Source organism: Antechinus flavipes, chromosome 1 (genome assembly GCF_016432865.1).
Source record: "Antechinus flavipes isolate AdamAnt ecotype Samford, QLD, Australia chromosome 1, AdamAnt_v2, whole genome shotgun sequence".
NCBI classification, from domain to species: Eukaryota; Metazoa; Chordata; class Mammalia; order Dasyuromorphia; family Dasyuridae; genus Antechinus; species Antechinus flavipes.
The window spans coordinates 81,337,077-81,359,112 of NC_067398.1; the positions used below are offsets into that span (position 1 = coordinate 81,337,077).

Genomic DNA, 22,036 nt, shown 5'->3' on the forward strand with positions numbered 1-22,036 from the left:
AGCAAAAAAGCCCTCCCCCTTAAGGGGTGTGGCCAGACCCCATCGCTTGACCTATGAGAGCTCTGGAGGCGTGGCATTGCTTGTAGCTAGGTCCTATGAAGGGAGAAGGAAGGCGTAGTCACAAGTCAGAACCCTCTCAGCGCGTAGGGGGCGTGGCCCACGCCTTCCCGGTTAGCCACCACGTGAGCTGCGCGCCGCTCAAGCTGAAGTGAGGAGCCAACATGTCGGCGGCCGTAGCGGCTTCGGGAAAGCGGGGGAAGCCGGTGGGTCCGAGTGCTGGCAAGCGGCGGCGGAAGGTGAGGCCAGACATTTCCCCGGAACGGCACTCGTTCCCTCCCCAGCGGGTGGGAGCAGCCCGGGTTCCTCCTCCTGAGCCCCCTGAGAGGCCGGCTCCGGGGCCCGTCTGTGGCCCGCGGGGTATCTGCGCCCCGCGGGCCCCTCTCGGCCCCGCGAGGTCCCTCTCTGCCCCGCAGAGCCGTCTGCGCCCCGCGGGCCCCTCTCGGCCCCGCAGGGCCGCTAGGTTCGCCACCCTCGGGGGCCCCAGCCTGCCACTGTCCCCAGGCGGGACCTCTGACTGGAGGGCGATGGCTTTTCTTGGCAGCCCGACGTGGAGGGGGAGCCGGGCCGGGCCAAGCTGGGCACCAAGAAGAGACCCAAGCTGAGTGAGGAGATTTCCAGCGACTCGGAGCCGGAAAGGTGCGTGGGCTGGGGCCCTTGGGGTGCGGGAGGTCCCTGCCACTGCTTAACCCCTCGCCGGTGACTCCGAGCGGGAGCTTCCATCCTAGAGTCTCGTCTGCTCCTCGTGCCCAGAATGTACCCTGCTTACGGGAGGCTGGGCTCAGATCGTGTGTGTGTGTGTGTGTGTGTGTGTGTGTGTGTGTGTGTACCCTCTGTGTGTGTGTGTACCCTCTGTGTGTGTGTGTGTATCCTCTGTGTGTGTGTGTACATGTGTGTACCCTCTGTGTGTGTGTGTGTGTACCCTCTGCGTGTGTGTGTATCCTCTGTGTGTATGTGTGTGTACTCTATGTGTGTACCCTCTGTGTGTGTGTGTGTGTACCCTCTGCGTGTGTGTGTATCCTCTGTGTGTGTGTACGTGTGTGTACCCTCTGTGTGTGTGTGTGTGTACCCTCTGCGTGTGTGTGTATCCTCTGTGTGTGTGTACGTGTGTGTACCCTCTGTGTGTGTATATGTGTGTACCCTCTGTGTGTGTATATGTGTGTGTACCCTCTGTATGTGTGTGTACCCTCTGTGTGTGTGTGTACCCTCTGCGTGTGTGTGTATGTGTGTGTACCCTCTGTGTGTGTGTGTGTGTACTCTGTGTGTGTGTATGTGTGTGTACCCTCTGTGTGTGTACGTGTGTACTCTGTGTGTGTGTGTACCCTCTGTGTGTGTGTGTACCCTCTGCGTGTGTGTGTGTGTACCCTCTGTGTGTGTGTGTGTACCCTCTGTGTGTGTGTGTGTACCCTCTGTGTGTGTGTGTATCCTCTGTGTGTACGTGTGTGTACCCTCTGTGTGTACGTGTGTGTACCCTCTGTGTGTGTGTGTGTACGTGTGTGTACCCTCTGTGTGTGTGTGTGTGTACCCTCTGCGTGTGTGTGTGTACCCTCTGTGTGTGTGTGTACGTGTGTGTACCCTCTGTGTGTGTGTGTGTACCCTCTGTGTGTGTGTGTGTACCCTCTGTGTGTGTGTACCCTCTGTGTGTATGTGTGTGTGTGTACCCTCTGTGTGTGTATATGTGTGTACCCTCTGCGTGTGTGTGCGTATGTGTGTGTGTACCCTCTGCGTGTGTGTGTACCCTCTGTGTGTGTGTGTACCCTCTGTGTGTGTGTGTGTGTACCCTCTGTGTGTGTGTGTACCCTCTGCGTGTGTGTGTACCCTCTGTGTGTGTGTGTACCCTCTGTGTCTGTGTGTGTGTACCCTCTGTGTGTGTGTACCCTCTGTGTGTATGTGTGTGTGTGTACCCTCTGTGTGTGTGTGTGTACCCTCTGTGTGTGTGTGTGTACCCTCTGTGTGTGTGTGTGTACCCTCTGTGTGTGTGTACCCTCTGTGTGTATGTGTGTGTGTGTACCCTCTGTGTGTGTATATGTGTGTACCCTCTGCGTGTGTGTGCGTATGTGTGTGTGTACCCTCTGCGTGTGTGTGTACCCTCTGTGTGTGTGTGTACCCTCTGTGTGTGTGTGTGTGTACCCTCTGCGTGTGTGTGTACCCTCTGCGTGTGTGTGTACCCTCTGTGTCTGTGTGTGTGTACCCTCTGTGTGTGTGTGTACCCTCTGCGTGTGTGTGTGTGTACCCTCTGTGTGTGTGTGTGTACCCTCTGTGTGTGTGTGTGTACCCTCTGTGTGTACGTGTGTGTACCCTCTGCGTGTGTGTACGTGTGTGTACCCTCTGCGTGTGTGTACGTGTGTGTACCCTCTGTGTGTGTGTGTGTGTACCCTCTGTGTGTGTGTGTGTGTACCCTCTGTGTGTGTGTGTACGTGTGTGTACCCTCTGCGTGTGTGTACGTGTGTGTACCCTCTGTGTGTGTGTGTGTGTACCCTCTGTGTGTGTGTACGTGTGTGTACCCTCTGTGTGTGTGTGTGTACCCTCTGTGTGTGTGTATCCTCTGTGTGTGTGTGTACCCTCTGCGTGTGTGTGTACCCTCTGTATGTGTGTGTACCCTCTGTGTGTGTGTGTACCCTCTGCGTGTGTGTGTATGTGTGTGTACCCTCTGTGTGTGTGTGTGTGTACTCTGTGTGTGTGTATGTGTGTGTACCCTCTGTGTGTGTACGTGTGTACTCTGTGTGTGTGTGTACCCTCTGTGTGTGTGTGTACCCTCTGCGTGTGTGTGTGTACCCTCTGTGTGTGTGTGTACCCTCTGTGTGTGTGTGTGTGTACCCTCTGTGTGTGTGTGTGTACCCTCTGTGTGTGTGTGTATCCTCTGTGTGTACGTGTGTGTACCCTCTGTGTGTACGTGTGTGTACCCTCTGTGTGTGTGTGTGTGTACCCTCTGTGTGTGTGTGTGTGTACCCTCTGTGTGTGTGTGTACGTGTGTGTACCCTCTGCGTGTGTGTACGTGTGTGTACCCTCTGTGTGTGTGTGTGTGTACCCTCTGTGTGTGTGTACGTGTGTGTACCCTCTGTGTGTGTGTGTGTACCCTCTGTGTGTGTGTATCCTCTGTGTGTGTGTGTACCCTCTGCGTGTGTGTGTACCCTCTGTATGTGTGTGTACCCTCTGTGTGTGTGTGTACCCTCTGCGTGTGTGTGTATGTGTGTGTACCCTCTGTGTGTGTGTGTGTGTACTCTGTGTGTGTGTATGTGTGTGTACCCTCTGTGTGTGTACGTGTGTACTCTGTGTGTGTGTGTACCCTCTGTGTGTGTGTGTACCCTCTGCGTGTGTGTGTGTACCCTCTGTGTGTGTGTGTACCCTCTGTGTGTGTGTGTGTGTACCCTCTGTGTGTGTGTGTGTACCCTCTGTGTGTGTGTGTGTATCCTCTGTGTGTACGTGTGTGTACCCTCTGTGTGTACGTGTGTGTACCCTCTGTGTGTGTGTGTGTACGTGTGTGTACCCTCTGCGTGTGTGTGTGTACCCTCTGTGTGTGTGTGTACGTGTGTGTACCCTCTGTGTGTGTGTGTGTACCCTCTGTGTGTGTGTGTGTACCCTCTGTGTGTGTGTATCCTCTGTGTGTGTGTGTGTGTGTGTACCCTCTGCGTGTGTGTGTGTGTACCCTCTGTGTGTGTGTGTATGTGTGTGTACCCTCTGTGTGTGTGTGTACCCTCTGTGTGTGTGTACCCTCTGTGTGTGTGTGTACCCTCTGCGTGTGTGTGTATGTGTGTGTACCCTCTGTGTGTGTACATGTGTGTACCCTGTGTGTGTGTATGTGTGTGTACCCTCTGTGTGTGTACGTGTGTACTGTGTGTGTGTGTACCCTCTGTGTCTGTGTGTGTGTACCCTCTGTGTGTGTGTGTACCCTCTGTGTGTGTGTGTACCCTCTGTGTCTGTGTGTGTACCCTCTCTGTGTGTGTGTACCCTCTGCATGTGTGTGTATGTGTGTGTACCCTCTATGTGTGTGTGTGTACCCTCTGTGTGTGTATGTGTGTGTGTATACCCTCTGCGTGTGTGTGTGTACCCTCTGCATGTGTGTGTGTGTGTGTGTGTGTGTGTGTACCCTCTGCGTGTCTGCATCTGCATGTGTGTATATCTAGACACAGAGAGGGGTGGATGCACACACAGCTATAAGTGCGTACACATTATTTACTCCCATACATTTAAGCTCCTCGAGGTCATGAGCTGTTGTTTGTATCCCCAGCACCTAGCTCCTGTTGACCCATCCCAGGGAACACAATCATTAGACACTTAATAAATGCATGTTAAGTTTAACACTAGTTTATGAATGAATCAATAACGAATTAATCACTAAATCTAATGTCTTTTTTTCAATCCCTTTTTTATCCTTTCTGTACATTTTGCCTCTGATGACTTTTTTTTTTTTTTTTTTTTTGCACTGAGGCATTGGGGTTAAGTGACTTGCATAGGGTCACACAACTAGGAAGTGTTAAGTGTCTGAGGTCAGATTTGAACTCTGGTACTCTATCCATTGGGTCATTTAGCTGTTCCATGATGACTGTTTTTTTAATGGTTTGTCCTAAATTTGTGACACTGATTTCTCCTAATTTTCTTCCTATTTTTCTCACTGCTCTTTTTAAGTCTTCTTTGCTGGATATTCTTTTACCTACAAATGGTCCCTCAAATAGCCTGAGCCCTCTTCACTTCTCTTTCTACCTTATTACACTTGGTAATCTCTTTAACATCATCTCTATGTGGGTGATTCTCAAATCTATATTTTTTAATCTAGCTCTGACCTTCTTGACCTTCAATTTTTTTTATTATAGTTTTTTATATACAAAACATGCATGGGTAATTTTTCAACATTGACTCTTGCAAAAACTTCTGTTTCAGCTTTTCCCCTTCTTCCCTCCACCCCCTCCCCTAGATGGCAGGTAATCCCATACATGTTAGATATGTTAAGGTATATGTTAAATACAGTATATGTACAAGTTATCTTGTTGCATAAGAAAGATTGACTTTTGAAAGAAGATAAAAATAACCTGAGAAGAATAAAACAAAAGTGCAAGCAAACAATAACAGAAAAAGTTGAACTGCCGTTTTTTAGACATCTTGAAATGGATGTTTCATAGCATAACCAAAAAAACCTCTTTACCATTTCCCCAAACTTCCCCGATTTTAAACTTGTTAATTTTGATAACACCATCATCGTCCGTCTCCCCACCTAGGCTTCCTTGACCCCTCATTATCACAGCACATATTGAATCTCTTGACACAATCTTGATCTCATGATATCTCTTGTCTATGTCCTCTTCTATTCACTTACATGGACACGTTCTATTTTTTTTTTTTTTGAGGTGTGAATACAGATTTTTTTTTTTATTTTTAATAATGATAACTTTATTGACAGAACCTATGCCTGGGTAATTTTTTTTTTTACAACATTATCTCTTGTACTCACTTCTGTTCTGACTTTTCCCTTCCCTCTCTCCCCCCCTCCCCTAGATGGCAAGCAGTCCTATACATGTTAAATATGTCACAGTATATCCTAGATACAATATATGTGTGCAGAACTGAACAGTTCTTTTGTTGCACAGGAAGAATTGGATTCAGAAGGTAAAAAAATAACCCGGGAAGAAAAACAAAAATGCAAACAGTTTACATTCATTTCCCAGTGTTTTTTCTTTGGGTGTAGCTGCTTCTGTTCATCATCGATCAATTGAAACTGAGTTAGATCTTCTCTTTGTCAAAGAAATCCACTTCCTTCAGAATACATCCTTATACAGTATCATTGTTGAGGTATATAATGATCTCCTGGTTCTGCTCATTTCACTCAGCATCAGTTCATGTAAGTTTTTCCAAACCTCTCTGTATCTTCATCCTGCTGGTCATTTCTTTTGAAAAAAATTTCTTTACAAAATTATCCCTTGCACTCACTTCTGTTCTGATTTTTTCCCACCTCCCTCCACCTCCCCCCCCCTCCTCCCCCAATGGCAAGCAGTCCTATACATGTTAAATAGGTTACAGTATATCCTAGATACAATATATATGTGTGCAGAACCGAACAGTTCTCTTGTTGCATAGGAAGAATTGGATTCAGAAGGTAAAAATAACCTGGGAAGAAAAGCAAAAATGCAAGCAGATTATATTCATTTCCCAGTATTCTTTCTTTGGGTGTAGCTGCTTCTGTCCATCCTTGATCAGTTGAAACTGAATTAGCTCTCTTTATCGAAGAGATCCACTTCCATCAGAATACATCCTCAAACAGTATCGTTGTTGAGGTATATAATGATCTGGTTCTGCTCATTTCACTTGGCATCAGTTCATGTAAGTCTCGCCAGTCCTCTCTGTATTCATCCTGCTGGTCATTCCTTACAGAACAATAATATTCCATAACATTCATATACCACAATTTACCCAAACATTCTCCAATTGATGGGCATCCATTCATTTTCCAGCTTCTAGCCACTACAAACATGACTGCCACAAACATTTTGGCACATACAGGTCCCTTTCCCTTCTTTAGTATCTCTTTGGGGTATAAGCCCAGTAGAAACACTGCTGGATGAAAGGTTATGCACAGTTTGATAACTTTTTGGGCATAATTCCAGATTGTTCTCCAGAATGGCTGGATTTGTTCACAACTCCACCAACAGTCCATCAGTGTCCCAGTTTTCCCACATCCCCTCCAACATTCATTATTATTTTTTTCCTGACAGGTGTATAGTGGTATCTCAGAGTTGTTTTAATGTGCATTTCTCTGATCAATAGTGATTTGGAACACTCTTTCATATGAGGGGAAATAGTTTCAATTTCATCATCTGTAAATTGTCTGTTCATATCCTGTGATCATTTATCAATTGAAGAATGGCTTGATTTTTTGTAAATTAGAGTCAATTCTCTATATATTTTGGAAATGAGAACCTATAACTGTGAAGATGTTTTCCCAGTTTGTTGCTTCCCTTCTAATTTTGTTTGCATTCGTTTTGTTTGTAGAATCAAAATTTTCTATTTTGTGATCAATAATGATCTCTAGTTCATCTTTGGTCACAAATTCCTTCCTCCTCCACAAGTCTGAGAGGTAAACTATCCTATGCTCCTCTAATTTATTTATAATCTTGTTCTTTATGCCTAAATCATGGGTCCATTTTGATCTTATCTTGGTGTATGGTGTTAAGTATAGGTCCATGCCTAATTTCTGCCATACTAATTTCCAGTTTTCCCAACAGTTTTTGTCAAATAATGAATTCTTATCCAAAAAGTTGGGATCAAACACTAGATTGCTATAGTTATTGACTCTTTTGTCTTGTGACCCTAAGCTATTCCACTGATCAACTAATCTATTTCTTAGCCACTACCAAATGGTTTTGGTGACTGCTGCTTTATAATATAGTTTTAGATCAGGTACAGATAGGTACATAGCCACTGTTCTTATGCAGGCTCTTATCAGCTTGCCCTTGGATCATTGCAATAAACTGTTCTCTGTTTCAAGTCTCTTCCTACTCCAGTGTTTCTTGCATTTAGCTGCCAAAATTATCTTAAAATCTGACCATGTCATTCTTATTTTCCTCTTCATCCCACCTCCAAGATTAAATATAAAATAAATGTAAAATCTTCAGTTTGACGTTTAAATAACTTTACAACCTGACCCCTTCCTACTTTTAATTACTCACTGTTACTATTCTGTGATCTAGCAATACTGGTCTTTTTGCTGTTCCTCATGATACTCTATCTCTTGACTCCATTCATACTTTTTCAGTGACTGTCCTTCAAGCCTGGAATGTTGTACATCTTCACCTTTTACTAGTCAGATCATTCTCCCCTTTTGCAGGAGATCTTTTCTCCCATATCCCTTTTACTGCTTAGTGCCTTCCCTTTGAAATTATTTTCCATTTACAATATATTTATCTTGTATGTACAGTTTTTTGCATGGTATATTTTTGTGGAGAAGTTTTTTGTTATTAGTATTGAGGGCAGGGACTGTTTTTTTGCCCTTCTTTGTATCTTAGCACTTAACATAGTTCTTAAAGCACATTAAGTGTAAACACTTAACAAGTATTTGTTGATTGGCCTGTTTGTTAAAAGAATGAACTGAATTCAGTCCTTCATTGTTCAAGAGGGAAAATGCCTTCTGCCAAGGTGGAAGTAACTGGCCCAAGATCAACCCAATAATTATGCGTTAAGTTTCCATTTTGTGTTTGGTGATGGAGATACAGAGATAAAAAATGAAACAGTCTCTACATTTTATAGGGGGATGGAGGGGATACAGCTTTTAAGTAAATAAAAAGCATATACATAAATATGTGAACGATCTGCTCTCATGATGTGGACAGTCTCTTCAACAGGCCACTGCAATCATTTGAGCATTTATTAAGTACCTTCTGTGTCCCAGGCAGCATGCTAAGTATTAGAGATACAAAGCAAAGTACCAGCTATCCCTGTCTCTGAGAGGCTTTCATTCTAATGAGGGAGATGTTATGTAATTAGGTACTTAAAAGAGATATACAGACTAGATGAAAGGTTGTCTTAGAGAGGAAGGTCTGCTTGTTGTTTGACTTTGCCCTGGCTTTCCATCATGTTGCAGACTCTCTTGATTTCTCTTGATGTGAGGGGGAGAGTGGAGTGCATGGGCAATACGTGATATATAAAAGTATATCCCATTAATTTCTGAGGAGGAGTCTCATTCATCAAGGGGTCAAGAGGAAGTTTGTAGTCATGGAGTAACTTAGTCCCTGATCCAAGCTTTGCAGAGGACAGGTATGGAGGATGAGCTCAGTGAAGGACAGAGGAAAGAAAGGGATTCAGCTATGAGGTACAGCAGAGAGTCCAGATTGATGGGAAGTGGAGAGAAGTGTGGGAGGGTCTGGCAGGACCAGATAGTGAAGGGCTGAGCAGAGAGTTTGTCCTTTTTTGTAAAGGCAATGGGAAGCCGCAGAAAGGGTCTCAGCAGGGGAGTAGCATAGACAAGAGTTTTAATCCTAGTCACGATAAATTGGAAAGAAATTGGAAGCAGGCAGGCAATATGTTACAATGGATTGAGCTTTGGCTTGAGGGTTGGGAAGGCCAGAACAGAAATACTCTCTGGCTCTGTGATTCTGGGCTCTTGAGTTGATTTCTGTAGTATTCAGTTCCTTCATCTGTAAAATGAAGCATTGGACTTGATTTCCCCAAGGTCCCCTCTGAGTCTGAAGACCAAACAGCAGGCCTGATTCCCCCTCTCCGTCAGTAGTTGATGACTCGCACATCTCCCTTGAGTCTTTTCTAGGTTAAACACCTTCAGTTCTTTCACTGATTTTTATAGAGATTATTTTGAGCCTTTTCACCTTCTTGGTCACCCTCTTCTGGATGTCCTTACACATGATACCCAAGACCGAATAGAGGGAGGAAGAAAAGAAATAAGCATTTATTTAGTGTCTGCTGTGTGCCAAGCCCTTGTATTAAGTACTTTACAAATAGGATCTCATTTAATCCTCATAACCACTGTGAGAGGGAGGTGCTTGTATTACTCCCATTTACTTTTGAGGAAATTGAGGCAGATATGGGACAAGTGACTAGCAGAGCTGGTGCCTGAGGCCAAATTTGAACTCATATGTTTCTGCCTCCAGGTCCAGAGTACTGTCCATTGCACCATCCGCCTCCCTTGTATGGTCTGACTAGGACACAATACAGAAAGATACCACCTCCTTATTCCCAGAAGTCATATCCCTCTTAGTGCAGCAGCATTAACATTTTTGGCCACCACATCCCATTGCTGACTCATTTTGACTTTGTAATCAGTTAATTAATAAGCATATTAAATGCCTAGTATGGGTGCTAGATCCCAGATATGCAAAAACCAGAATGAAACGTGGCTTGCTATCTGGAAGAAAGACCCTCTGATTGGCAGTCAGATTGCTCAAATGTATTACAACTGGAAGGAGCCTCAATTTTATGAGAGTGTCTGAAAGTGGGATTGGATTTACAAAATTAAAGATAGCAGTAGGAAAAGAGCAAGTGAATGACATAAGCAGGAGCAGAATATCTGTTGTTTATACCTCTCAGCACAGAGATGTGTCTTTACAAGGGAGAAAAATAGAATTCTTGCACTCCAAATGGAGCACGGCTTACAGAGGTGGAAGTGCTTTGGCAAAGCTTGATTCTGCATTGTCAGATCTACAGTTGGAATGTTGGTTTTTTTAATCAACTTCCAAAAAATACAGACAAGGTAAGCTATGGTTGGGACCGTAGTTTGAGAGAAACTCAGTACTATCCTTGGGCCTTCACCTGTCTCCTGTCCCTCACTTTTCAGCAGAGTACCTCACCTCCTGTTCTCCTGAGAAAATAGAGGCCATTCACCAGGAGGACCCTCTTTCTCCTTTTAGGCACAGATCGCTCCCTTGGGATTCTCCCTTGGAGTCCTGCTGCCAAAATGATTTTGAGCCATTAACAGTTTCTCTTTGATTCTGAGACTGTACTGCCTTGTCCACATCTTACCACAGAGATGGTGTGAGACACTGTAGCAAATGCTTTAACTAAGTTCTACATAAACTATGTCTATGGCATTTCCCAATCTGTGAGCTTAGTGACTGCAAGATAACAGGACATAAGGCTAGCCTAGTGTGGCTTGTTCTTGATGAGACCGTGATGATTCTTGGTTATTCCCACTTTCTTTTCTAGATGTTCATGAAACATTTAGCAATATCCCAGGAATCCAAGTCAAGGTCACCATCCCGTAGAAGACTTTTTTCTTATATTTCTTTTGAAAATTTGGGATATTTGCTCTCTTTCAGGCTTGTAAGATCTTTCCCATTCTCCATTGTCTTTCAGTTTATCATTAACAGTGGGCACAGAAATCACATCTTACCAGTTCTGTTGGTACCAAAGAGTAGAATTCATCTAGGTCAAGCTGCTTAAATTCACTGAGAGTAACTAGATTCTCTTTTATTTTGTTCTTATTTATCTCGGGTATCAGCTCTCTGTTAGCTCTTTTTGTTCTCTTATTTCCAATGAGAAGGCTATTTTCCTTGTTAGAGAAAATGGAAAGAAAATAAGAGGTGTTATCCGTTACCATGCCATCCATGCCATTTGCCCCAAGCAGCAATCCATCCATTTTCATTTGATCCACCTTCCTCCATTGTCCCCATGTAGGTTTTTAAAACATTGATTGCTGTCCTCAACTCATTTGGAGCTATAGCACTTGTGGCATTATTGTTGTAGGACCTTGCCACGCTTTTATTCATCCCCTGTACATAAAAAAAGAAAGTTTTATTGGGATATTTTATTTTTATATCACCTATACTTCCCACTTTATTCCTCATCTTACCAGAGAGCCATCCATTATAATGACCAATAAAATAGAGGAGGGAAAAGTTCAGCCAAACAGTGAAATTGTCAGATGTTATATACAGTGTTCCACACCTCTTGGCTCTCATGTCTGCAAAGAAATGGGAGGAAGTACCTTCTCATAGCTCTTTGGGGCCAAGCTTGATCATTATAGACTAGTGGAATTCAGTCTGGAGTGTTTATTTCAGCAGTTAGATGAGCCATCTGTTTTAATTTGGCCAATGAACTAAAAATGGTTTTTACATTTTGAAATAAGGTTTTATTGGATTTTAAAGTGGAGAAACCATTCTTAGCTCTCAGATAGCTGACTGGTTGCAATTCGGTTTAGTTGCTGCTGTTCATTTGTGTTGTATATGTAATTTTCTAGCTTCTACTTACTGTACATATCTTTTACAATCTAAATTGGTTGTTAACTTCCCTGTGTGTAAGATCTACATTGTTCTCTTAAGATAAGTCCTATTCCCCCACCCCCTCATTAAAATAGTTCTTCTTTGTATCTTCAGAATTTCCTTGAAAGTTTTCCATTTTTCCTGGGCTGATTTTCTCTTCAGAATTTTAGTACATCTAAACTCTTTGCAATCTTCTGTCACAAAATTTAAAGTTCTAGGACTTAGCATGATACCTGATACATAGTAGGGGCTTAAAAATGCTTATTGACTAATCATGGCCAGTGTTTCTCTCCTCTCAGATTCTAGGAAGGGGACTCAGTTCCTTCTAATCATTTTCACTTCAGCAATCAGTTCTTCCCTGTTAATAAAAATCAGATCTAGCATACCATTTCACCTAGTTAGTTCCTCCACTCTTTTGGCAGTGTTCTTTGTCCAGTAAGAGAATTTTGTGGCATTTTTTATGCTTTGGTACTCATGATCTCTTCTAATTTTAGCAGCCTGTCAATTTATCTGCTTATGGAATTTTCTTTTTTTCTTATTTACATAATTGTTTAGATATTCCCTACCTTTTGGTGGTAGTGCTAATCTGCAAAGGGTAATAGAGAACTCAACAAGACTAAACCCTTTTCCTTCAAATCTGTACTGTCACTTAAAACTGACCCACTGCCCCAGTACCCAGAGGTACATATGCTATAGCCTTGGGGTTCAGCACTTTGGAGACTGCCCCAGGCAGAAGAAAACCCAATTCTCTATTTTTCTTCCATAGGTGACTGTAGAGAATGAATTTCTGCAGCTTATTATAATTAGGCTGGGAGTTAGATGGACTGCCTCTAGTGTAGGAGTATAATTTCTGTGTTGCCCAAACCCATGGGGGTCAGTTTATGCACCCTGTAGTTGTGAGATAGCTGCTGAGGGAAAAATATTGAGTGAACACTTAAAAGTGAGTATTCGCCAATGTTAATTCATAACATAGGTTTTTTGCTTTTTTTTGTGGATTCAACTCAAATTCCATCCCTGGTACATAATTCCCCTTTTGAGGAGTTTTGAGAGTTATTGAAGACTAGAAAAAATTTCTGGTCTATCATCTTGTGAATCATGTGTCTAAAACTGCAAAAAGAGTAGTGCTTGATTGCTTATTGTCAACGTGGCAAGAGGCCCCCAATATAATAAATATCCCAGGGATCTGTGGCCAATTCTGTTCAGACCTTCTTTTCAATGACTTGGAAAGGCTTGCTTATCACATTTGCAAGTGGTAAAAAACTTAGACAGTTAGCTAACAATGAATGAGAAAATCTATCCAAAAGGATAGAACACTGGAATTAACCTATGATGAAATTCAATAGGAATAAATGTCAATCTTATATTTGTGTAATATGTAAGCATGGGTAAAAAGCAGTTGTTGCCCCTGTCCCACCCCCTCCCCCCCCAAAAAAAGGGGGGGGTTTCTGGACTACAAGTTCCATGAGGGAGCTTTGTGAGGTGGAAACCAAGTAAGTTAATGAGGTCTTGGGCTACATCAGACTCTTCAGGCCTTCCTAGACCACCTCGGTGGTCTCTCCATGGGAGGCAGCAGAGATGAGGATGGGCCTTGGGATGTCCAGGGAGTTGGTGAGGTGGGACTGAAGCTCAGGGGAGATTAAACCTGGATAGGCAGATTGGGGAGATATTTGCAAGGAGATCATAACTTAATCTACAGCAGCTATTGAACTGGTAGGGGAAAACAGAGAGAAGGGGACCCAGACTTTGTCTTAGATCCTCATGGTTAGGGGTGGGATGTGGATGGTGATCCCATAGAGGATACTGGGGAGGAATGAGAAGCAGAAGGAGCCAAGAGGATGCAGGATAAGGATGGCCATGGGGGGGCAGAAGCTACAAGAAGGTCCAGAAGGAGGAGGACTAAGAAGAGGCAGAGACAGACAGAGAGATGGTGGGAATGTCAGAAGCCAGATGGCTAGGGCTGAGAAGTGAGGGAGGTGAAGCAGTAGAGGCTTTCAAATCACTGGTTTTTTATTGTGAAATCAACAAACGTGAGCATTTCATTATATGAGGAAAAGTCAGTTGTAAAGTCCGGACTAGAGTCCTGGAGGGCCGCAGGATCAATCAGAGTCCAGATCAGTCAAAGTCCTTGGTCTTTAGGGGGAGAAGTGAGATTCTAGAGTCCGGAGTTCCCAGTCTCTCTCCTCCTCGTCCTGCCGCCAAGTGACCCTGACTTCTCTCCCTCCGCCCTCCAATCCTTGCCTATGATTACCTCACCACCACACATTCAGCAAGTCCCAATGGTGAGGAGAGCTGTTATCTAAATATATGTTAATAGAACCATTGTCTCACATAGAATAGGTAGCCTTAAGTGCTCTGCTGTCTGATTCAAGCCCACCTTTTCAGAGTTTCAGTCCTCTACAGTCAGTCAGCAGGCACTTACTAGATGTGTATTCTGACCCAAGGAGTACGCTAAAATCTAGGGAGAAGAAAAAAAGCCAAAAAGTCTTTGCCTTCAAAGAACCCCCATAGTAATGGGGTGACAATCCAGGCTATAGATGTGTGGGGTAGATGAAGGGAATCTGGGCCAACCTGTTAGTAACAAAACTGCTCTGTTTATCTTTGATCCTTGATGAACTTCCTGCTGCTCTCTTCTGAGTATTTTTATTTTTTAAAATAGAATTTTATTTTTTCCCTAGTTACATGTTAAGAAAATTTTTAGCTTTCATTTTTACAAGATTCTGAGTTCCAAATTTTTCTCCCTCCCTCTTTTCTCCTTAAGATAGTAGGCAGTTTGATATAGTTTATACATGTGTTATCATGTAAAACTTACTTCCATATTAGTCACAGTTGTGAAAAAAGCAGAACACAAGGGGGGGAAAACCTTGAGAAAGAATAAAATAAGTGAAAAAAAATGCTTCACTCTGTATTCCTAGTCTATCAGTTCTTTATCTGGTTTGGATAGCATTTTCTTTCATGAGCCCTTTGAACATGTCTTGGGTCGTTGTGTTGCTGAGAAGAGCTAAATCAATCATAATTGATCATCACATGGTTCCTGGTTCTACTCATTTCACTTTGCATCAGTTTATATAGGTCTTTCCAGGTTTTTCTGAAATCTGCCTATTCATCATTTCTTACTGCACAATAATACTCCATTACATTCATATACCAGAGCTTGTGTATCTGTTTCCCAAGTGACAAATAATCAAAAGATATGAACAGGTAGTTCATATATAAAAATGTTTTTTGACATTCTTTAAATCACTTTTGAGTAGAGAAATGCAAATTAAAACAACTCTGAGATACCACCTCATACCTGTCAGATTGGCTTCCATGACAAAAAGAAAAGTAATAAATGTTGGAGAGATGTGGGAAAATTGGAACACTAATGCACAATTAGTTGGTGGAGTTGTGAACTGGTCTAACCGTTCTGGAGAGCAATTTGGAACTCTGTCCAAAGGGCAACCAAACTGCATACCATTTGACCCAGCAATATTTCTACAAGGTGTATATCCCAAAGAGATCATTAAAAAGGGGAAAGGACCTATATGTGCACAAATATTTATAGCAGTATAATTCATGGTGGCAAAATCTGAGTATTTTTAAATGTTTCATAGACATCATTCTACTTCCTCCTTTTCATTCTGCTCCTCCTCTTCGCATTGCCATCATTAGTAAGCAGCTACCCACCCATAGGAGCCCTTCCTTGTCACAAATACACCGTCAAGGGAAATAGTCATTACATCTAAAAACAACCGTGTTGTTCTGTACCTGAGGTCCATCACCTCTGCCCAGAAGTCACATGGAAGCTTCCTCCTTCCTCAGACTTCTGGTGTCCAATGCTTCCCTTCATTAATCAGAGTTCTAAAGTCTTTGCAAGTGCCTTTCCTTTTCATTATTTGATCATAGTGTATCCTATTCTACTTGTTCTGCTCCCTTCTTCCCAGCTGCATATTTGTGTATATCTTTCCAGCTTTCCCAAATATTTTAAAGCACAATGTCCCATTAGATTCAGAGACCTTCATTTGTTAACCATTCCCCTAATTGTTGGGCACTTATTTTTTTCCCCCAGTCCTTAATAGAACAAAAAGTGCTGCTATAAATATTTTTTGTACCCCAAGGTTCTTTCCTCTGTTTTTGACCTTCTAGGAGTTGTGTCTTAGTTATTACACATAACTTTCTAAGTCACGACTTACACAGGCAAGAAAAATGTAGGATAATAATTTGGAGGTTAATGTCTTTTGTTTCTTTGGGTTTTTTTTTTTTTTACTGAGGCATTTCGGGTTAAGTGACTTGCTCAGGGTCACACAGCCAAGAAGTGTTAAGTGTCTGGGATCAGATTTGAACTCAGGCCCTCCTGACTTCAGGGCTAGTGCTCTATCCATTACACCATTTAGCTGCCCTAGATTAATGTCTTTTTAAGATTAGGGACAAACTGAGGATGACTCTAGGCAGCAAGAAAGGAACCAAAGAAATAGGAGAGATGTGAAGATTAGGCAGAGAGGGAGGGGATGATTTCAGGGTAAGCTTATGGAAAGAACACTTCCATATTCAGGTCCTCATCAGTTGTGTAGTACCTCTGAATTGATTTCCTTGAGTCCAGTCTGCCCCTCATAGAAGAGAAGCTCCTTGAGGGCTTTTGATGGATATCTTTATGGCTCAAACCTTGTACAATCCTTCACCTGGAAAGAGACACTTCTTAAACACTCCTTGAATCTGTCCTTGGCCTTTCCCCGATGTGCTGAGTCCATCTCTGCCTGCAGCTGCACGTAAACAGGTTTCTTGTAGAAGTGACTTTGATAGGAGCAAGAGACAGATCCCTTCACCTCCACTTTCTCCTGTGTCTCCAGTCCTGAGGACACGAGGACCAAGGAAGAGGAAGATGAGGAGCTGGAAGAGACTGCCCAGGAGAAGAAGCTCCGGCTGGCTAAGCTGTACTTGGAGCAGTTGAGGCAGCAAGGTAAGTGATGGAAGCCTGGGAATCTTCCTTGGCTTGGGGAGTGTGGGGGGAGCCATCCTTTCCAGTCTTCTTTGGGCTCTACTAGGACATTCAGAACTGCTGGCATTTTCCTGGGCCTTGCTGCCGTTGGGCTTCCAGGGTGAGGAGCCAGCATGGGGCTCTGGGAGCTACCGGCCTTACCAGGCAACGCTGCCCTCCCGTCTTGCCCTCCCCCTCCTTCCTGCCACCTCTACACTTCCTTGGGTGCCTGGGCCTGGGTCCCCTGGGGGGTGATTGATGCCGGGGCTGGCATTTAGCCTGGCAGGGGACAGCCTAAGTCCCTGAGCTAATGTCCCTGAGAGGTAGAGAAGGGAAGACTTTAATAGGCCCCCTGAAGAGAAGAAGCCCCAGGGGCCTATAGTTATTGAAGCCGACTGAGGATATGAAGTAGCTTTGGATAAGATCAGGGGACGCCTGTGTCTGCACAAGGAGAGCTGGGCCCTGGGGGAGTGGGGGGAACCTGAGGGGGAAAGAAGCAGGAACTGGGCCCTGTGCCTCTCCTTTGGTGAGGTTTGGGTTGAAAATGAAAACACCTGGGGATTCCTTCTCTTCCCCCAACTCTGGTCCTTACCTGGTCTGTGTTCTGCTCTGGGCAGAGGAGGAGAAAGCAGAAGAGGAGGCCTTTGGGAATGACCAGGTGGCTGGGCGGCTAAAAGAAGATGTGGTGAGTGGAGGGTGAACGTGAATGGGGGAGGGGGAGGGGGGGTCTGCCCCCTTGTCTGTGAGGCTCCAGAGAGTATCATCCTCTCTCTTCTTCCCACAGCTCGAGCAGAGAGGTCGACTTCAGAAGCTGGTGGCAAAGGAGGTGAGGGGGAGAGAGAGTCCTGTGTTTGGATCCCGGCTGCCGTCTTGGGTGCTCCTGTTTCTGAACCTCAATTTCCGGTTCCATGAAGCAGGAGCGATTGTGCTACCCGCCTTCCAGGGCTGTGCTAAGGGCAACACTTTGTCAACCTTAAAGGAACGAATCAGTCCTTAATCCTGAGCTCACTCTGACCATAGCCTGGTCTGAGGGGGTCCCCTTGTTCATCTGCAGAGCAGTGGTGACTTGCTCAGGCTTTCACAGTTAGTCGGTGTCCACGCCTCAGAGCCATGTCACCGGGTTCTGAGCCCAGTACTCTAGCCAGGGCCCACTCTCAAAGTCCGAGAAGCCAACTGAGCCCAATTCCTTTTAGACAGTAGAACACAATCTCATGTGTCTCTGGGACCTTGGTGACTGCGAGGTGCTCCCGCTTTTTTAATCAGATAACTCAGCGTTTCTGTGCCTAGGAACGTGTGACTTACCTGTCGCACCAGCCCCACCTCAGGGATCCTTCAGTGCCTTGGTTTTTGCCCTTCACATTGGCTGCTTTTCTCCTTCTGCGACCGAAAGAAGTCCTGATTTTGTTACTCTGGAAAATGGTGGACCCCCCAGATGTCCAGTCCCCTCACATGTGAAGCGTCCTTTTCCTAGTGTATGAGATAGGAGCGGATTCCTTGGATAAGGAACGGCCAGAACGGTCTCTCATCATCTTTGTCGGCTGAGGAAGTCCCTTTGTCCCTTTGCGTCCCGGCAGGCCTGGTTGTGGTTTCCACCCCAGCCTAGAAGGGGAGAGTGAGGCCTGAGGCTCTTGGGAGCGCCGTGGAGCTTATTTCCTGCTAGTCCAGCTGACGATGCCCCCTGTTCTTGGCAGGTCCAGGCTCCGGTGGCTGCAGACATCCGGGTCCTTCGGGGCCACCAGCTGTCCATCACATGCCTGGTCATCACCCCGGACAACTCGGCCATCTTCTCTGGAGCCAAAGACTGCACCATCATCAAATGTTAGTGACCAGAGAGGCCCAAGCAGGGCCTGTCCTGTGCCCAGCAGACTGGGCTCACTTTTCCCCTTTCTCTTCCCCGGCCAGGGGCAAAACCTGCAGCCCCCTCCCTGCCTCCCAGCCAAGGGCAGAACCTGCAGCCCCCTCCCCACCTCCTGGCCACAGGCGTTCAGGGCAGGCGCTCCGGCACTGAGCCTCTTGGGTCTCCCTCTCATTTCTGCCCCTTGGCTGTCTCCTTTGCTGCCGTCAGAAGAGGGCCAGCGGCTGGTCTCCAGCCCTCACCATGTTCCCTCCTCACACTTTCCTCCCTCCCACTGCAGGGGGTGTGGAAAGTGGGAAGAAGCTGCACCAGATTCAGAGGGTGAAGAAGGGGGCCGAGGGCCAGCTGCCCGGGCACGCCGACCACATCCTCTGCATGGCGATTTCCTCAGACGGCAAGTACCTGGTAAGGAGCCCGCCGGGCACTTGGGAGCCGGGGCAGGCGGGTCGGGGGCCGGCATGAGGACGCCCCAGCCCTGCCTTCTCGTCCCCAGGCCTCAGGAGACAAGAACAAGCTGATCCTGATCTGGGACGCAGGCACCTGCAGGCACCTCTATACCTTCACGGGGCATCGGGATGCAGTCTCGGTGAGAGTGGGGAAGGGGGCGCCTGGGAGACTCCGTTGGCTTCAGTAGGGGGGAAGGGGGGGAGACAGTCTTCTAGCTGGAAACAGGATTTCGTGAGGTCATTACAGCCATCCTCCTGTCTGCTTCCAGGGCCAGGACTCCCTTTATGCCTGTTATGTCCGCAGTAGATCATTATCACTATGTGTATGTGTTTATTATATATCCCTGCGATGTGCCTCATGCTCTTGGGCGGGTTCTTCCTGTTGCCATCTAACCTTGGCCCCTTCCCTGCGGGTGGGCCCGGGCCCTGACACTTGACTCTCCCTCTGCCTTATTTAGGGCCTGGCATTTCGGAGGGGCACGCACCAGCTGTACAGCACATCCCACGACCGCTCTGTGAAGGTGTGGAACGTGGCCGAGAACGCCTACATAGAGACCCTGTGAGTGGGAGGTTGGCCGTCTGGAGCAGCGCTTCGGGGGAGAGGCCTGTGGGGGGAGGAGGGCAGCCTGGGCGGAACTCCTCAGCCAGGCTTTTGGGGTCCCTTGTCTCTGGCCCCCAGCTCCTCATCTCCTGCTTCCTCTCCCTGGAGTCTGACCCAGGAGGGAAGGGCCCTGCCTGAAGCCCCCGAGTTGGGACATTCTAGGATTTCAGGTAGAAGGAACTCGAGGGAATTTCCCCATTTTACAGAGGGGGAGACTGAAGCCGGGAGAGGCTTGGCCAAAAGCACAGACGCTGCTCGAGCCGCCTCCACTCCTTTGGCCGTTTCCCTGGTGCGCCTCCCGCCTTTGGCCCTCCCCCAGCGTGGCGCCCAGCCCGCTGTCGCTCCCCTCTGAGCTCCCCCCAACCAGGCCCTCCAGGCCCCCCCAGCAGCCTCCTGTTTGGCTCGTCTCCTGCACAGGTTCTGGGTCCCCAGGGGCAGCTCCCCAGTGGGTTAGTGGGGACCCGAAGACCAGCCAGCCCCAGAGAAGTGGCTCGTCCAGGGCGTGGGGCCTGGCTTCTCGCCCGTCCTTCTGGCCAGGTGGTGTTTGCCTGATCCTTCGCCCTCTCTTTGCCCCAGGTTTGGGCACCAGGACGCCGTGACGGCCCTGGATGGGCTGAGCCGGGAGAGCTGCGTGACTGCGGGGGGTCGCGACGGCACTGTCCGTGTCTGGAAGATTCCCGAGGAGTCACAGTTGGTCTTCTATGGCCACCAGTAAGCGGGTGGGAACGAGAAAGTCTCTGTAGAGGGGGGAGGGGCTCTGGGTCCTCCTGGGAAGGGGCTGGGAGGCTTTACTCTCAAGTCATTTCCTCTTTTAGGGGCTCCATTGACTGCATCCAGCTCATCAATGAGGAACACATGATATCTGGCTCAGAGGACGGGTAAGGGATCCTCCCTGCACCCCCGGATGCACCGTCCCCTGTCTGACCACCCTCCCTGCAGCCCTTCCTGCCCTTCCATCCCCTACCAACTCCTCCATCTCCCTGCCTCTAGCTCCTTGGCTCTGTGGGGCCTCTCCAAGAAGCGGCCCCTCACCCTGCAACAAAAAGCCCATGGGATGCGTGGAGAAGAAGGCTTGGAGCAGCCCTTCTGGGTGTCCTCGGTGACAGCGCTGCTCAACACGGACCTTGTGGCCTCAGGTTGGCGTGGGCCCCCTCCCCCTGCAGGGGTTTCTCCCCTCTGGGGCAGGCTTAGGGCCAGGGGGCAGCGCCGGGAGATCAGAGGGAGGGAGCCTCTGGGGCCCGAGGGCTTGGGGAAGGTCTGGGAGGGCCCTCAGGGCATCCAGGAGGGGCCTGAAGTCAGACCTCAGCTGGGCTTTGGGCAGCCTTGGGCTTGGGTGCTCTGCTCTATGGGTAAAGGCCCGTGTTGTGCGGGGAGGAGGTAGGACCCGGGGGCTGGAGATGCAGCAGCAAGAAGGAGGGACTCGTCAGCTTCTGTGACGGTCTCGAGTGCTGCTGGGGAGGTTAATGGACCGGAGAGAGGGCCGAAAGGCGGCAGCGCCCGGCCCGGCTGGGCTTCCTGGCTGGCTGCCCAAGGGCCCCGAGGGTGCCCGGTTCTCGGCCTCAGGGGGTGGCGCTGGACTGTTGGGGAACTGATTTGGGGCAAGTATAGAATTATTGTTGGGTTCAAGGTTGGGGGGGCAGCCTTTCACTGCTGGTGATAAGTATCTAGGCAGGAGGGTTCGGGTCTGGGACAGCACCAGCCAGGGCCGCGGGCAGCTCCCTCCTGGTCCCCTGGTGTCTGCCTGGAAAGGAAGCTCGCGTTGTCTCGAGCTCCCCGGAGCACAGCAGGGAGGGCGGGCTCTGGCTTTCCTTCGCCACCCGGCCCGTCAGTTTTTGTTTTCTCCTTCTCCCCCGCTCCAGGGTCTCACAGCTCCTTTGTGCGACTCTGGCGGTGTGCGGAGGGCTTCCGGAAGCTGGAGCCCCTCTGGGACATCCCTTTGGTAAGCAGGGGCTCGGGAGGAGGCGGGGGCGGGGGCTGGGCGGCGTTGTGGCGCTCCGGGTCACGCTTCCCGCTCTACCCTGTAGGTTGGCTTCGTCAACAGCCTCAAATTCTCCAGCACGGGAGACTTCCTGGTGGCGGGCGTCGGGAAGGAGCACAGGTACTGAGGGCTGGGGGTCCTCCTGGTCAGGTGGGCTGGTCCGGAGCCCGGGGCTGGAGGAGAAGACTATGGGGGGGCCCAGGCCTCCGGCTCAGTGCCATCCTCTGCCCACAGGTTGGGACGCTGGTGGCAGATCAAAGACGCCAAGAACGCGGTCTGCATCATCCCCCTGCGGAGAGTGCCTCCTGCCCCCGCTGCCGGCTCCTAGCGCCTCTTTCCCAGAAGCCCTCCCCTCCTTATTTAAGGCTCTTCTCTGCTCCCACTGTTTGTATTAAACTGGCCTGTGGGTCACTCCAGGCCCAGCCTGCCTGTGGGTTCTTCCTGGGGAT

The 22,036-nt window shown here is 47.6% G+C and overlaps 1 protein-coding gene across 1 annotated transcript; it reads left to right on the forward strand.

Moving 5' to 3' along the window:
* The first annotated feature begins 166 nt into the window (after nucleotides 1–166).
* On the forward strand, nucleotides 167–22,009 carry RRP9 (ribosomal RNA processing 9, U3 small nucleolar RNA binding protein). The gene is made up of 15 exons (XM_051985519.1): nucleotides 167–296; nucleotides 602–696; nucleotides 16,580–16,689; nucleotides 17,325–17,392; nucleotides 17,492–17,533; nucleotides 18,399–18,525; nucleotides 18,843–18,967; nucleotides 19,056–19,148; nucleotides 19,467–19,567; nucleotides 20,186–20,320; nucleotides 20,425–20,487; nucleotides 20,600–20,745; nucleotides 21,469–21,548; nucleotides 21,634–21,707; nucleotides 21,822–22,009. The coding sequence occupies exons 1-15, from the start codon at nucleotides 222–224 to the stop codon at nucleotides 21,913–21,915; spliced, it is 1,428 nt and encodes a 475-aa protein (XP_051841479.1). The 5' UTR covers nucleotides 167–221; the 3' UTR covers nucleotides 21,916–22,009.
* Nucleotides 22,010–22,036: the final 27 nt, after the last annotated feature.